The sequence below is a fragment of the Pararge aegeria genome, chromosome 17, assembly GCF_905163445.1.
Source record: "Pararge aegeria chromosome 17, ilParAegt1.1, whole genome shotgun sequence".
In the NCBI taxonomy this organism is placed as follows: Eukaryota; Metazoa; Arthropoda; class Insecta; order Lepidoptera; family Nymphalidae; genus Pararge; species Pararge aegeria.
The window spans coordinates 5968003-5981464 of record NC_053196.1 but is presented as its reverse complement, the minus strand read 5'-3'; the positions used below and the strand labels follow the sequence as shown (position 1 = coordinate 5981464).

The 13462-nt window shown below is 35.8% G+C and overlaps 1 protein-coding gene across 1 annotated transcript in view; it reads left to right on the top strand.

The window, feature by feature from the left end:
- LOC120630903 (MOXD1 homolog 1-like) overlaps nucleotides 1–12758 on the top strand; it is a 94773-nt gene extending 82015 nt beyond the window's left edge. Inside the window, exons 5-13 of the mRNA XM_039900242.1 lie at nucleotides 2158–2470; nucleotides 3263–3364; nucleotides 3878–4041; nucleotides 7576–7692; nucleotides 8537–8683; nucleotides 9259–9413; nucleotides 10659–10759; nucleotides 11266–11432; nucleotides 11909–12758. Coding sequence (XP_039756176.1) covers nucleotides 2158–2470; nucleotides 3263–3364; nucleotides 3878–4041; nucleotides 7576–7692; nucleotides 8537–8683; nucleotides 9259–9413; nucleotides 10659–10759; nucleotides 11266–11432; nucleotides 11909–12091 — 1449 coding nt within the window. The 3' untranslated portion in view covers nucleotides 12092–12758. The remainder of the gene's footprint in view (nucleotides 1–2157; nucleotides 2471–3262; nucleotides 3365–3877; nucleotides 4042–7575; nucleotides 7693–8536; nucleotides 8684–9258; nucleotides 9414–10658; nucleotides 10760–11265; nucleotides 11433–11908) is intronic.
- The last annotated feature ends 704 nt before the right edge of the window (nucleotides 12759–13462 follow it).

The following is a 13462-nucleotide window of genomic DNA, read 5'->3' as shown; positions in this document are numbered from 1 at the left end:
AACCATAGCATCCTTTAGAATTGGGATATCAAATGCTTTTTCAAAAAGAGATTTTTGAAATCTTACTGGCAGTTGGAGAGATTAGTGCGCTAGAACGAATATTTAAAAAACTGTTCAGCTTTTTATTAGTAAGTAGGTAGATGAAATATGATTAAATCTCTCCTAGCTTGTAGTTATCACCTTCACCTCACAATAATAGCAACATTTATGACTGAACGCTTCATAAGTAAGTGCCTGTGATAAGCCTACATGAATAAAGAATTTTTGAATTTGAATATATATATATATATCGTCGTGTTATATATATAGCTATTCACTAGCGACGGTACTTATTATTTTGCGACGGATTATTTTGATATGAGTAGGTACCCCTAGATATACATAGTTTTCTTGCAAATTGAGTTATTATAATTTTTAGAGATAGAGTTTGAAATTGGATATATGGAGCCGACTTTTTTATCTTCTTTTTAAACATTTTTAGTTCATTAACCAGTAATTTTACAATAAATTATAATCTTTGCTACGTGTATACCTACTATAACTATGAGTTGTGACCTGTATTGACGAATATTCAAACCTTATAACTACACTTGAAAATTTCAAAACCTAACTTAAAATATATTAATTTTTATTTATTTAAACTTTTAATTTGTACACCACTACACAGTTAGGATTATAAAGGACGAATAGAGAGAAACACAAAGACTGAGATAAAATATAAAAGGCGGCCTTATCGCTTAGAAGCGATTTCTGCCAGGTAGCCTTAACTATATAACTAATCCTAACCTATATTCTTATCTTATGCAATGTAATAAAAGTAGGTTGGTATTTAATTTAATTTCAATGCAAAATGAGTATAATAAATGTGCAAAAGTGAAAGTTGAAACCAATAACCACAGTACTTCCTTCAATAATATTTTCATTTTAACACTTTTATAGTTTTAATTTTTAACATTTTTAAACGGAACTCTAAGAAGAACTCACTTTCAAACACCTGAGGCTAGTTGGCCAATGGCAGGTTGCTATGTACTAATATAGATGGTGTCGATAGAAATGTGTTGTAATATAATGAATTAAACTTTAATTGAACGTTTATTACTGGATGGACCCGCATATTTTACTTAAAAACAAGATAAAGGCAAGAATGTATACTTAATAGAATAATTATTAATCGTCCATAGATAAGAATAAGTTTAAATTGCCGTGCACTTCAGGACTAGCGACTTCCTGTGACTTCGGCTGTTTAGAAGTTCTTATAGGTAAATTTTTCCTAAAAGGTCTAACTTCCATTCGTTATTCTACACAATCTATATATATAAAAGAAAAAGTGTGTGGGTATGTTCCGTATAAGCTCCGAAACGGCTGGACCGATTTCAATGAAACTTTCAGGGAATCTCCGGATTGACCTGGCGAGTAATCCTGTAACTGTTTGGTGACGATCGGAGCACTCCTATTTTTGAACTGTCAAACTGTCAAATACAGCTTTTATTTACTATGATGATTTTCTATTGTTGGGTGTATATGGGTGAAGATAATGATCTTCACCCGCTCGAGAAGAGAATAGAAGAGAATGAATGCGGAGAGAAATAAATGATTTAATATATTATGAGACTTAAATAAAAATTTAATGATGAAACTTTATTGGTTGAAAAAAATCTAGCCCGGCGCAGCAGGCTGGGTACGCTAATATGATATATAATGTGTAGGACCTTTGACTTTTCTTCTTTTTGTGCCATGTTTTGGGATTCCAAATAATTGTCACGTTAAAAATAAAGTCCACAGCTTGAAGACAGAGTTTTTTAGGTTCGGAATCCTATCATGATCCTATCAAGAAGTTAAACTTTATAGATTACCTCTACTCTTTATACTGATGTAAGCATGCAGCAAAATCTTGCTAAAAGTCGGCTAGTTAGGTGGCAAGCAATCATTCAAATCATCATGTTAAATAGCACATTTTAAATAGGATCTCGAGCTTACATATTACGCATATGAAGGCATTAAAACTTAGACCATTTTTTTTTCATGAAATATACTTACAAAACCATTTAACTACACGTACAAGACCAAAAAGATTTATGATAAAGAACTTCATTCTAATATATTTTTTGCAAATACATTTTCCAGTTTTTTATTTATTTTATTTATTATTTTTTTTAGTTCACAATCCCACATGTGATGGCAACATTATTCTGGTGTAAAGTCTTCAAGGCGCCTGAACTAACGCGGAAGCATCACATCGTTGGCTACGAACCCCTGATCGACAGCCGGCCAATCAGAAGTGGGAAACCGGTTATAGAGAAGAACAGTCTTTCGCCCGTCCACCATATGGTGTTATATGAGTGCGCTGAAGACCATGATAAGAGACAGTGGAACGAGTGGACGGACAGTGAAGGGTTCTTTGGACCTAATCGACCGGGAGAGTTGGCTACTTGCGTCACCCCCATTGCAGCTTGGGCTATGGGGTCAAAAGGTACCTAGATATATATTATTTAAACACACGACACACCAACAATTAATTTCAACAACATTCTTTAAAAAAAGTTAGTATTTGAATTACAAATTCTGTATACTACCATTGCATTAATGAATTATAGGTGTACCACAGATAATGAATGAATGATGCTGTATCATCATCATTATAATCTGCGGTCAAAAAATAAAACATAAAAACTAAAATAAGTATTAAACTAAATAAAAATTAGAAATGATGATCTCAATGCGAATTAAACAATAGATTCATGAATACACTAAATAAAAAATTAAAAAGAAGATAGGTTATTATAATATGATATGTTAATATAATAAGACAAGTGCCAGGGTTGGTGATTGTTGTAAAGCATTTTCATTCTAATGCTAATTCTCTAATTCTAATACAACTGATGATTTTATAATATTGTTCTATTCGTAGATATTACAGACACATTAGAAACTTATAGAATTTACATTACTCACATTACTCCCCGAGTTCCAATTCCCATTAGCAAACGTGAACTATGTAAACAAACACCGCCGCCTCGCAGTTAAAATGTATCAAATATTAAAACATTTCACTTAAGAGCCGAACTTCCTTAACTATGAGATAATTTAAATCACTATTATCGCCCACGCTTTGAAATTTACGTCTTAAAGCTATGTGATTAACGTTGAAAATTCTAAACAAGTTGCTACCAACAGTGTTAAAGGTAAATCAACCTTATTGCATATAGTTTAGTGCTTAAGTTTGGGTGTAATGGTTTTTTCAGTGAGTTTGTCTTGTTTGCAGGTGAATTCCTGCCTGAAAACGTCGGTATTCCACTAGGCGAGAAGGGAGGCGTCTCGTACTACATGCTTGAAGTTCATTATGACAATCAAGAACTACATCAATGTACGTATAGAGAATATATTAAATGGGTAAGCGTTGTGATGCGGTGGTCTAGTTACGCAATGTATTGTCATTTACTTTCGAATATCAAATTACTGATGACAGAAAGCATCAAAATCATTTGCAAGTATAATTATCAAATTATTAGCGCTGTGATCATAAAACCTCTGCAGAACGCTGAGGCGATACTCTGGGAGAAACAACACCACATATGTGTATTGGTACTGCCAACATGGAATTATATTTCTTTGTTTTTAGCTTATTTAAGTTTTTTTTGTTACCTTAAAAAAGAAAGGATCTTAAAATGTTAAGATCCATTCTTTTTTTTTATACTTTAAGTTGTCATTTATATGTTTTTGTGTAGCGTGTACTCTATATGTTAATAGCTATGTGTTGTTTTTTTCCCAAATAAAAGATTTCATTATTATTATTAAACGATACAATAGATCCTCCACCATATAGAAAAGAAAAAAAATAATTATCGCAACCTAATAAGCAAACTTTTGATATCACCAGTCTTAGACAACTCCGGTATCCGCATACACTACACATCGTCGGTGCGCGCCCACGACGCCGCACTGTTGGGGGCTGGCGTGGGAGTTTCCGCATTGCACGTCATTCCGCCCAAGCAGCTCGCGTACCGCACCGTCGGCATTTGTAGTCCCGAATGCACCAATAACGTGAGTTGGCTTTTTTTTTTTTTTTTAAATCATAAGTAGCCTTCGACCACAATCTCACTAGCCGGTAAGATCTGCTGGTAACTTGGTGATCAGTGGCGTGCATAGAGGGTATGCACGGGGTATGCAGATGATATAAAATGAAGAAAATATCCAGTACGATTTATAATTACTTAAGGGTACACTTTTTATAACACTGCCTATACTATATTACTATTTTTATAACGCGTATTCGAGATTTTCTTATTTTTATATAGTCTGCATACCCTCTGCATACCTACTGGACTGATAATGCAGTCTGAGATGTTAACTGGGTATCCTGTTGGAGGTATGGCAGTTATATTAAACACATACCCCTAATCTGTGTTATTCGCGACATCGTACCGAAACATTGTATCGCTTAGCTCGTCTTTGTCGGCAGGGTGGTAACGTTACTATTTTTATAACGCGTATTCGAGATTTTCTTATTTTTATATAGTCTGCATACCCTCTGCATACCTACTGGACTGATAATGCAGTCTGAGATGTTAACTGGGTATCCTGTTGGAGGTATGGCAGTTATATTAAACACATACCCCTAATCTGTGTTATTCGCGACATCGTACCGAAACATTGTATCGCTTAGCTCGTCTTTGTCGGCAGGGTGGTAACGTTGCGATTTTTTTTTTGCTTAATTTATAATTACCGGAACATTTATATCATTCATCTCTATTCTGCGTTCTACATACCGATAAAGATGCACATATTTCGACTAGAAAACTGTATGCTGCGCATCTGAAAATGCGTCAATAACGTGAGTGAGCCGTGGAAGCGGTGATAGCGCATTGTGAACGAGCTCAAAGATGATGTGGCATTCAATTTAGTTAAAAATAAAATTTAAAGTATTCAGTATCGCTAAGCCTTAAATGAGGGGCTTGCTGCTGTCCGCTGAGGAGTTCTGTCCTCTATCTCCAACCGCATTCATCAGATCTACACAAAGTTTGGGCAAAATTAAACACATATTATAACCTCTAGAGTAGTACAAAAATAATTATTTAAATAGGTTATAATTTGTCTGAGTTATGGTGTAAAATCGTCAAACACTTTCGTTCCCGCTCCCAAAGGAACCGAGCTTAATGTCAGGATATAGAGTATCCTATATTACTTCTAACACTCCAAAGAATATGTGTACATGAGGATCGGTTAAGTAGTTTTTGCGTGAAAGCGTAACAAACAAACTTACATTGACATTTATAATATTAGTAGGGATAGGGATAGGGATATGCGTTATACAATATACCTTTACAGTCTACTGCTGGACCAAAGGGGCCCCCTTTCTTCTATTGTAGGACCTTTTTCTTTCAACGGTATTGTTTATTTGCCCTTAATCACCGCGCTGGGCAGACGAGTTGGTGATGAAGTAATACGCAGCATAGAGAACGCTGCCCGTTTTCCGTTATATTCCCTTAGTCACCTCGTACGATACCAGCGGGACGAGTAGGTGTGGTGACAAATGTATTATGAAAATTAAGCTTAAATTTCTTTACTCTGCGTACAACAGGAGAATCTGTATGGTGTAATTATTCATTGTAAAGCCAAAATCTCCTGAGGATGTTCAGGTTTCGGAGCGAAACGTGCGTAGAGGGTACATTGCCGAGGATCTGTTCGGTGTTGTGTATACGGATTGAAGAATTTATAAATAAGCGGAGTATAGCAAATTAAGCTTAATTTTCATAATATATTATGGATTTCCGCAAAGTAAAAGAATAGTGCTTCTATCCGACAAATGTATTCTAATCTGCCCGAAAATTTGAGTCTAATGCGAAATTAAACTTTGTTACTTATAGTGACCTAAATCAAGTAGGTAAATATTTAATCTGTGTAAACAATCATTCCCTACAACCGTATTTAGTACAGTTCTGTTACTAATCCCAGCCAAGTTATCCCACTGTGAAGTTTTCCCATAAATTGCTAACTGCGCCCGCCGAGCGTCGCTCGTCGCTCGTTACTCGTTACAAATAGATTTCACTTGATCTATCTTGCATATTTATAAGACCAATTAGAAGCATCCCTCCATGTGTAAAGTTGAGCGACCACTGACTTACCTATAGAATACAAGCTTTCTTCGTCCGCGTTTAATACTGTTTTTTACAAATCCCGTGGTTACAGTTTGTTTTCCAGCGGGGCTAGCACGGGCAGGAGATTAAAATTATATCCCCCGATTATATCCTTTTTTATTCATCATCTTCGTCATCATCATCAACAGCCCACAAGCGTCCACTGCTGAACATAGGCCTTTCCAAGAACGCGCCACCACACACGGTCCTCTGCCTTTCTCATCCAGCCGCTTCCAGCCACCTTTTTAAAGTCATCTGTCCAGCGGGCTGGAGGTCATCCTACACTGCGCTTACCGATTCGTCTTCTCCACTCAAGAACACGTCTGCCCCAACGGCTATCGGTCCTGCGACAGACATGACCCGCCCACTGCTTATCCTTTGAGCTATGTTTTTGACTTTGGTTCTTCTACGGATTATTCCTCTTTTATTACCTCCGTTTATTTACCTCAGTTTATTATTACACCTATATTATTTGGATATTATTTCGACTTGTGCAGTGCTCTAAGATTTGATAAAGCTGTGGAAGAAGATAAATTTTTATTCTTTCCCCGGGGATATAATTGTCTTCGCTAGCCGTGCTGGGATAAGAAGTAGCAAAGATAATTCTCCATGCTGAAAAAATTAAACTAACTCTGTGCCAGAAATCAACTTGATTCGTTGCTTAGTTAGGGCTTAAAGCTTTTTCCAAGCAACGAATCTACTTGATTTTTTTTAAGCTTAAGTTAGGGACAAACGAACAAAAAAAAAACAAACAAACCATTTCACATTTATGGATAATTTGAAGAAATCGCTATGAAGCGATAAGGCTGCCAAATTGTATACGTAAAAAAAGAAAAGTTTAACAAAACATTGTTAAACTTTTCTTTTTTTATGTACTTTTTGTGGTGTGCAATAAAAGTATATTCATTTATTCATTCATTCATTCATAATTCGATTAAGTAGTAAGGATTCCTCCGAATTTCATCAAAAAGTATGGATCTCGGAGTCAGGTGGTGTCGATGTGTCTAAATAAGCTGTACAAACGAACAAAAATAACAACAAAAATACCATTTAACATTATAAGATAATTCAATTAGCAAGGACTCCTCCGAATTTCATCAATAAGTTTTGATTTCGGAGTCAGGTGCTGATATGATTAAAATAGCTGTACTATGTTTAACTTAGTTTCCGTTTCCCAAGAAAGGCATAGAACACGTTGCTATTCTATTTTTATCATAAGTAACTACTTTCGACATTCGACATAAAAAAATAGTGTCCGAATCCCTATTGTTATTTCTCACATAACTATAATATTAATATAAAACAATGGTCGCTTAAAACTTTTCATTTAAGGTAACGCTTACATAACAATGCATTGTTTAGCATAAATGCAGCGTTGTTTTACGTGCATCACTACAAAGTCCTTTGTTTTATTTATGGAAGGTTTATCCATTGCTTACAGACTATGCCAGAAGAGGGGATCAATATTGTATCAGTTCTTCTACACGCCCATGGACATGCACGGAAGATTTCATTTAAGCACATTCGAGGCGGTGAGGAGCTTCCAAGAATATCTGAGGTAATTAATCTTTTCCAAATTGATTAAATTCCTTCCCGACCTAAAACGAAAAGCGCCATCTATATACTTGATGTATATAGATGGCGCTTTTCGTTTTAAGTGCAGAATGATTCAATGGTTGTACAAACACAACGAAGTTCTTAAGTTTTTCGCTAGATGTCGTAAGTAGCAAAAAGAAACGTGGTCCACCAATTTTCTAATAGATGGTGCCACGTTGTGACTGAAGATGTTTACTAATTTTGAGTTAGATTGTATGTTTTATTTGAAGTACCGAGTTGGACCAGAATTTGTGAATTCTTGTGATTTCAGTGAAACAATTCTAATTACTACCCGAACTTAGGAAATTCACGTTGTTGCACGCTTTTGCCCGGAGTGCATGTAAGCACGTCGTCACTTTTATTTGCTAATTTTGGATGATTTGTAGCTCATCAAGATTATTATAATGAATAATATGAACTCTCAAAAGAAACACAGAAGAAACACTTTATTGCACGTATAACACACAGAAAAAGAAACAGTAAGGAGTATTTAGTAAACAATGTAGACATGCAAAGGCGACCTTATTATACAGGACTTACAGCAAGAAAACATACACACATATATATTACATAAAGTTTCCAGGGTAATTAAAACAAGATGTGTAATGGTTTCTATCTCATTCTCTCGCCGACTTATTTCTGTACATTGATGTGTTTGTTTCTCCATCTCGACCGAAAATGTGTTTGTTTCTCCATCTCGACGCATTTTCGTTTCATTAAGATTGTAATCACAGTGATGATAAAGATGTTTACTTCAAAAATAAACCTTAAAATATATTGTTTATTAATATATTGTTTACTTCCAGGAAAATAGTTACGATGCACGTTATCAACAATCCCGGATCGTTCCTGGCGGAAGGAGGTTCTTAAAAGGCGACAGTTTGATCACAGAGTGCACATATGACAGCAGTTCAAGAGATAAGCCTATTCTGGGAGGATACTCTGCTACACAGGTTTCTTTCATTTACCTTAAAATATCTTAAAGTAATTGTCATATAAGTATATGTGTTGAGTATTGGTGGCGAGATTATAAAAACTTGAACTATTCATAATATTTGCACGTAGTTTTCCACAGATAAAAATAGCTACGTTATTCTAGACCAACTTTCTTACAAAATGATTGTCCTCTTTACATTCTTCATTAATACCTTCTGGATATTAAAAAATTACATAGTTAACTGTAACGAAAATTTTAAGTACTTTTTGAGTTATTTATTACAGTATTAGAATTAAATCAAAGTTACATTCAAAGTTGATTTATAAAAAAGTATATTTATTTTTTAGTTGCAGTTTATTACTGTAGTACGGTTTTTTGTTTTTAATTATTGTTCTATTTTATTTAAACATTTTTTGGTCTCAATAATGTTTAAAGTTATTGTATTGCCATTTCAAATGGAATGGAGCAGCTCTGACGTACATTCAGCATAATCTATACTTATAATAGTTAATATGTTTGTTTGTTTATATTATTATTATTTTCTATAACATAGAAAGTAAGTTGTATCACTTTTATTATGTTATTTTTCAGGAAATGTGTCTGTCCTTCGTGTTATACTACCCACGGACGGAACTCGCCGGCTGCTACTCGATGACACCAGTGCTCGAATTCTTCGAAGCATTTGGCGTTCGGGAGTTCTATGGACTTAGTATGATGGATGTTGAGAAGATCTTTATGTCTTCCGGGTAAGTGTCAAAACTACAATTTTTAAGTAGACTGCCGACCTCTCTGGTGCTTTGGTGAGCGATCTGGCCTTATATGTTTGAGGTCCTTGGTTCGACACGGGCGTTCTATAATTCTCATAATTTTTCTTAGTCTGATCTGGTGCGACAGCGATGGTCGGTTTTTACGCGACATCGTACCGAAACTCTAAATCGCTTCGCGGCACGTCTTTGTCGGTAGGGTGGTACCCAGCAACGCCCGAAGCCTCTCAATAGACCAGACCAGAGAAAATTCAGAAATTAATAATTCTCCCTTAAAATTTAACCCTGGCGAATCCAGGAACTCCTGCATATAATACCACATCGCTCAACAATACACCAGAGAGGTGCATTATTGAGCGATAAATAAATATACTACGTTTATACACACATCGCCATCTAACCCCAAAGTAAGCTAAGCTTGTGTTACGGTTACTAAGATGAATACTGATAATTTTTGTGAATATTTATAATATTCAAATAAACACCTAGATACTGAAGAACATTCTTGTTTATCATCATCATCATCATCATGGGGAGTATGTAGGGAGTTCCACAATACGCGGTCCTGGGCCGCTTGCCTCCAGCGGCTCCCAGCGACTCGCCTGGTGTCATCTGTCCACCTCGTTTGGGGCCGACCTACGCTGCGTTTACCGGTGCGGGGTCGCAATTCCAGCACCTTAGACCACCTTAGACCTAACGTCCAACGGTTCTCCGAGCTATGTGCCCCGCCCATTGCCACTTCAGCTTCGCGACTCGCTGAGCTATGTCGGTAACTCTAGTTCTTTTACGGATCTCCTCATTTCTGATTTGATCACGTAGAGAGACTCTTAGTATAGCTCTCTCCATCGCCCGCTGAGTGACTCTGAGCCTTCTTATGAGGCCCATAGTTAGCGACCATGTCTCATATCTTGTTTATCACACAAACATTTTGTGGGAATCAAACGAATTTCAAATCAGGCTGCTAGTTTCTGATTACTTATATATGGGTAGATATAGTATATACGGGTGGAGTAGTGGATATAGTACGGAAGCTATGATAATACACTTGACCGTACTATATAGGAAGATACGACCATTCATTTTTGGAAGTTGTATATATCGTAAATTTTTGTAAACACATTGTTAGCGCGATGCAGGATCTTTGTGGCGCCATCTAGTTTGGTTATGTGGAGATCGCCACACTTTTCTTTTAGTTTGGAATCTAAATGAATTGTTTTTGGCTTACAGAAACTTGGATGGTTTGCCACCGGAACTTGAAGCCAACCTAAGAGAGCACAGCCTCGAAGAAACAATTGTGCAAGGAGATGACCAAGGAGTTGGCTTGATGAGTGAGTATTTTGCTTATAATCTTCGCCCTTATTCGTTTAATTTATTAGGAACTCTGTAGTAAAACTTACCGATCTTAAAATGTAATAATCGTACATTAAGTGAAAATATACAGGTTCTTTTTGTAGAAATCGTCACGTAAGGAAAACGCGTTTTGCCCTCTCGTCAAGGTATCTTATCTGGTATCTTAAAACTTGTAATATGAACGATGCATGTGATTCGAATATATGAATAAAGTACTATTTACTTTATTACTTACTTAGTTCAGAATTATGTCATAATTTTCTTTTTGACCAAAGAAATCTTATTATTTAACAATGCAAAAATTGTGTATGCATCTCAAGTGCAAACATTACATAAACATATGCCTAAATGTGCTTATTTAAATGAAGAAATGTCACCGAGTTACTTATTGTCAACTTGTTGGTTGCCTATGACGTCACACCAAAAGCGGCCAACTGGCGAGTGTCGTAAAAATATCTAAAACATTTGTTTAAATTTTTTACAGAGGGTCTGGTGATCAAAGAGCCCCCAGAATTCCGCAACAAGACATTCATGGCGCACCTCAACGAAATGCCGTGGTTCGAACCGCTGTTCACCGAACAGATCGAGAAAACTTTATCAAAGGGCGTGCACCTCACGTTTTGCAAGAAAAGGGACGATAGTTGGGGAGCTGTAAGTGCATTTTTTTAACTCTTGTTTTTTTTGAAACATTGTACAACATAATCATCGAGTGTTGTTAAAATATTTTGTATCTATTGTAATATCTGACCTCAGCTCTCCTTGGGACAACCTTCAAAGTCTGGTGGGCATCACATTTTTAAATACAAAGTTAGTCAATGAAATAATCACTAACTTCCATGATAATATTATAAAAGTGAAAATGAGTCTCTCTGTTTGTTTGAAAATGTATGTTTGGCTCAATTGCTGCACCGATCTTAATGAAATTTGGATCGCTTGTAGCCTGGACGTACTTAGGATACTTTTTATTCTTGCAAAATAACGGATTCCTACGGTATTCATAAGCAGCGTGGTGGGTTGATACTCTAAAATCTTACCTGCCATGAGAGAGGACGCCTCTGGCCAGCAATGGGACGCTGATATACTTATCCAGAGTCATAACATGATGGTTATATTAATTTTTTTTTCAGCCCATCCAACTCCAGATTTACCCCAACTTCACCGAGATAACGCACAACGCAGCTTCAGAGAAGTCATGTAACTATAAAAGCGTTAGGTTACCTTCAATGACGACCACTGGCAGCTCAGCATCAACGAACACGCTTACGTCCGCCATCTTGGCTGCATGCCTATATATCATCGTCGCGCGGTAAAAAAAAAAAAAAAGAGGAACCATAACCAATGATACTGTTGTTTTTATTTTGAAATTTTTATTATTGCAAGAGGTTATTCTGTTATTATGAATTTTTCATGAAAACTTTTTGTGTGATCAATAAACTTATTAGGATGTATATTTTGCCGAATTGTGTCCCGATGTAAATTCGATGTAAATGCCTGTACGATTCGACAAAATGAATTAATTCTCTTTCGTTATTGAGGAAGTTATTTGTAAGTAACTATGCAACTTTTGGTTTGTTATTTTACGTAATGTTTTGTCTTTCAAGAAAACCAATAGTTTTTGGTACGATTTTTATAACGATATTACGTATGAGAGCGAAGGTGGGTTCTCACAGACTTGTTTGGATGCTATAAAACAATTTCGTCTTTACTAACAACTTTAGCTTGATTTCTGTAATAGAGATAGATTGTTAATAATGACTAAAACATTCCTATATACAAAGGAATACAAGAAAACACTGTCTAACTAATGACCTATTCTATACTCGTAAAGCGCAGTCAAGGGTCTCAAAGCTGACTATTTTTCTTTATCTCTTCATATATATATATAAAATTTAAACCAATATCATACTGAATTCAATGATATTCTACCGACTTTTTGGAGATTAAGTGCAGGTTTTTTAATTTAAAATACCGTTTGATGTATTTTTTTCATCAGTATTTCAGCGATTTAGTGATTTTTACATCTGGCAATTTATGATATTAATCTACATACTTTTATAAAAAATCCCCATTTTGAGTACCTACATAATATCTACAGATTCGAAGAGGCACTAGCAGTTCTTCGGAATTTGAAGTGTAACTTTCGAGAATCCTAACTAACACTACGGTGTTGGCATACCCCCTCATAAAGGGGTTCGTCAGATGTGTCGGACGAATCTGATGGACTCAAGGGACGTATATTTTAGCTGTTTGTCCTTTGAGACAACGACGAAAGTTCATTTTTACTAACAGAGAATTGAATACAGCGGTTGCATTCAACAGCTGGATTAAATTAAAAAAAAACCTTCGAATGTTTATACATTATATTATAATGAGTGCGAATGCATTGATTTGTGATGATTGTATTGTTGTTGTACTTGGTGGGTTTTCGCTCATTCCTCCCAATTCACCGCCATTCCGTTATAGAATGCACGTGCATGTTAGGGAAGTTGAAAATATAAATTATTCAGGATTTCATAGAAGACTAGTAGTACTGAAACATTGAATAACATCAATAACAACTTTTGAGAGCCGAAAAAGGCAAAATCACAGAAATCCGTAAAATACATGTTTGCCGAATTTGCCACACATTTTTGTCATTTTGCTTACGAGAAATCTATGTAATGTGCTTATCGTCCGACTAA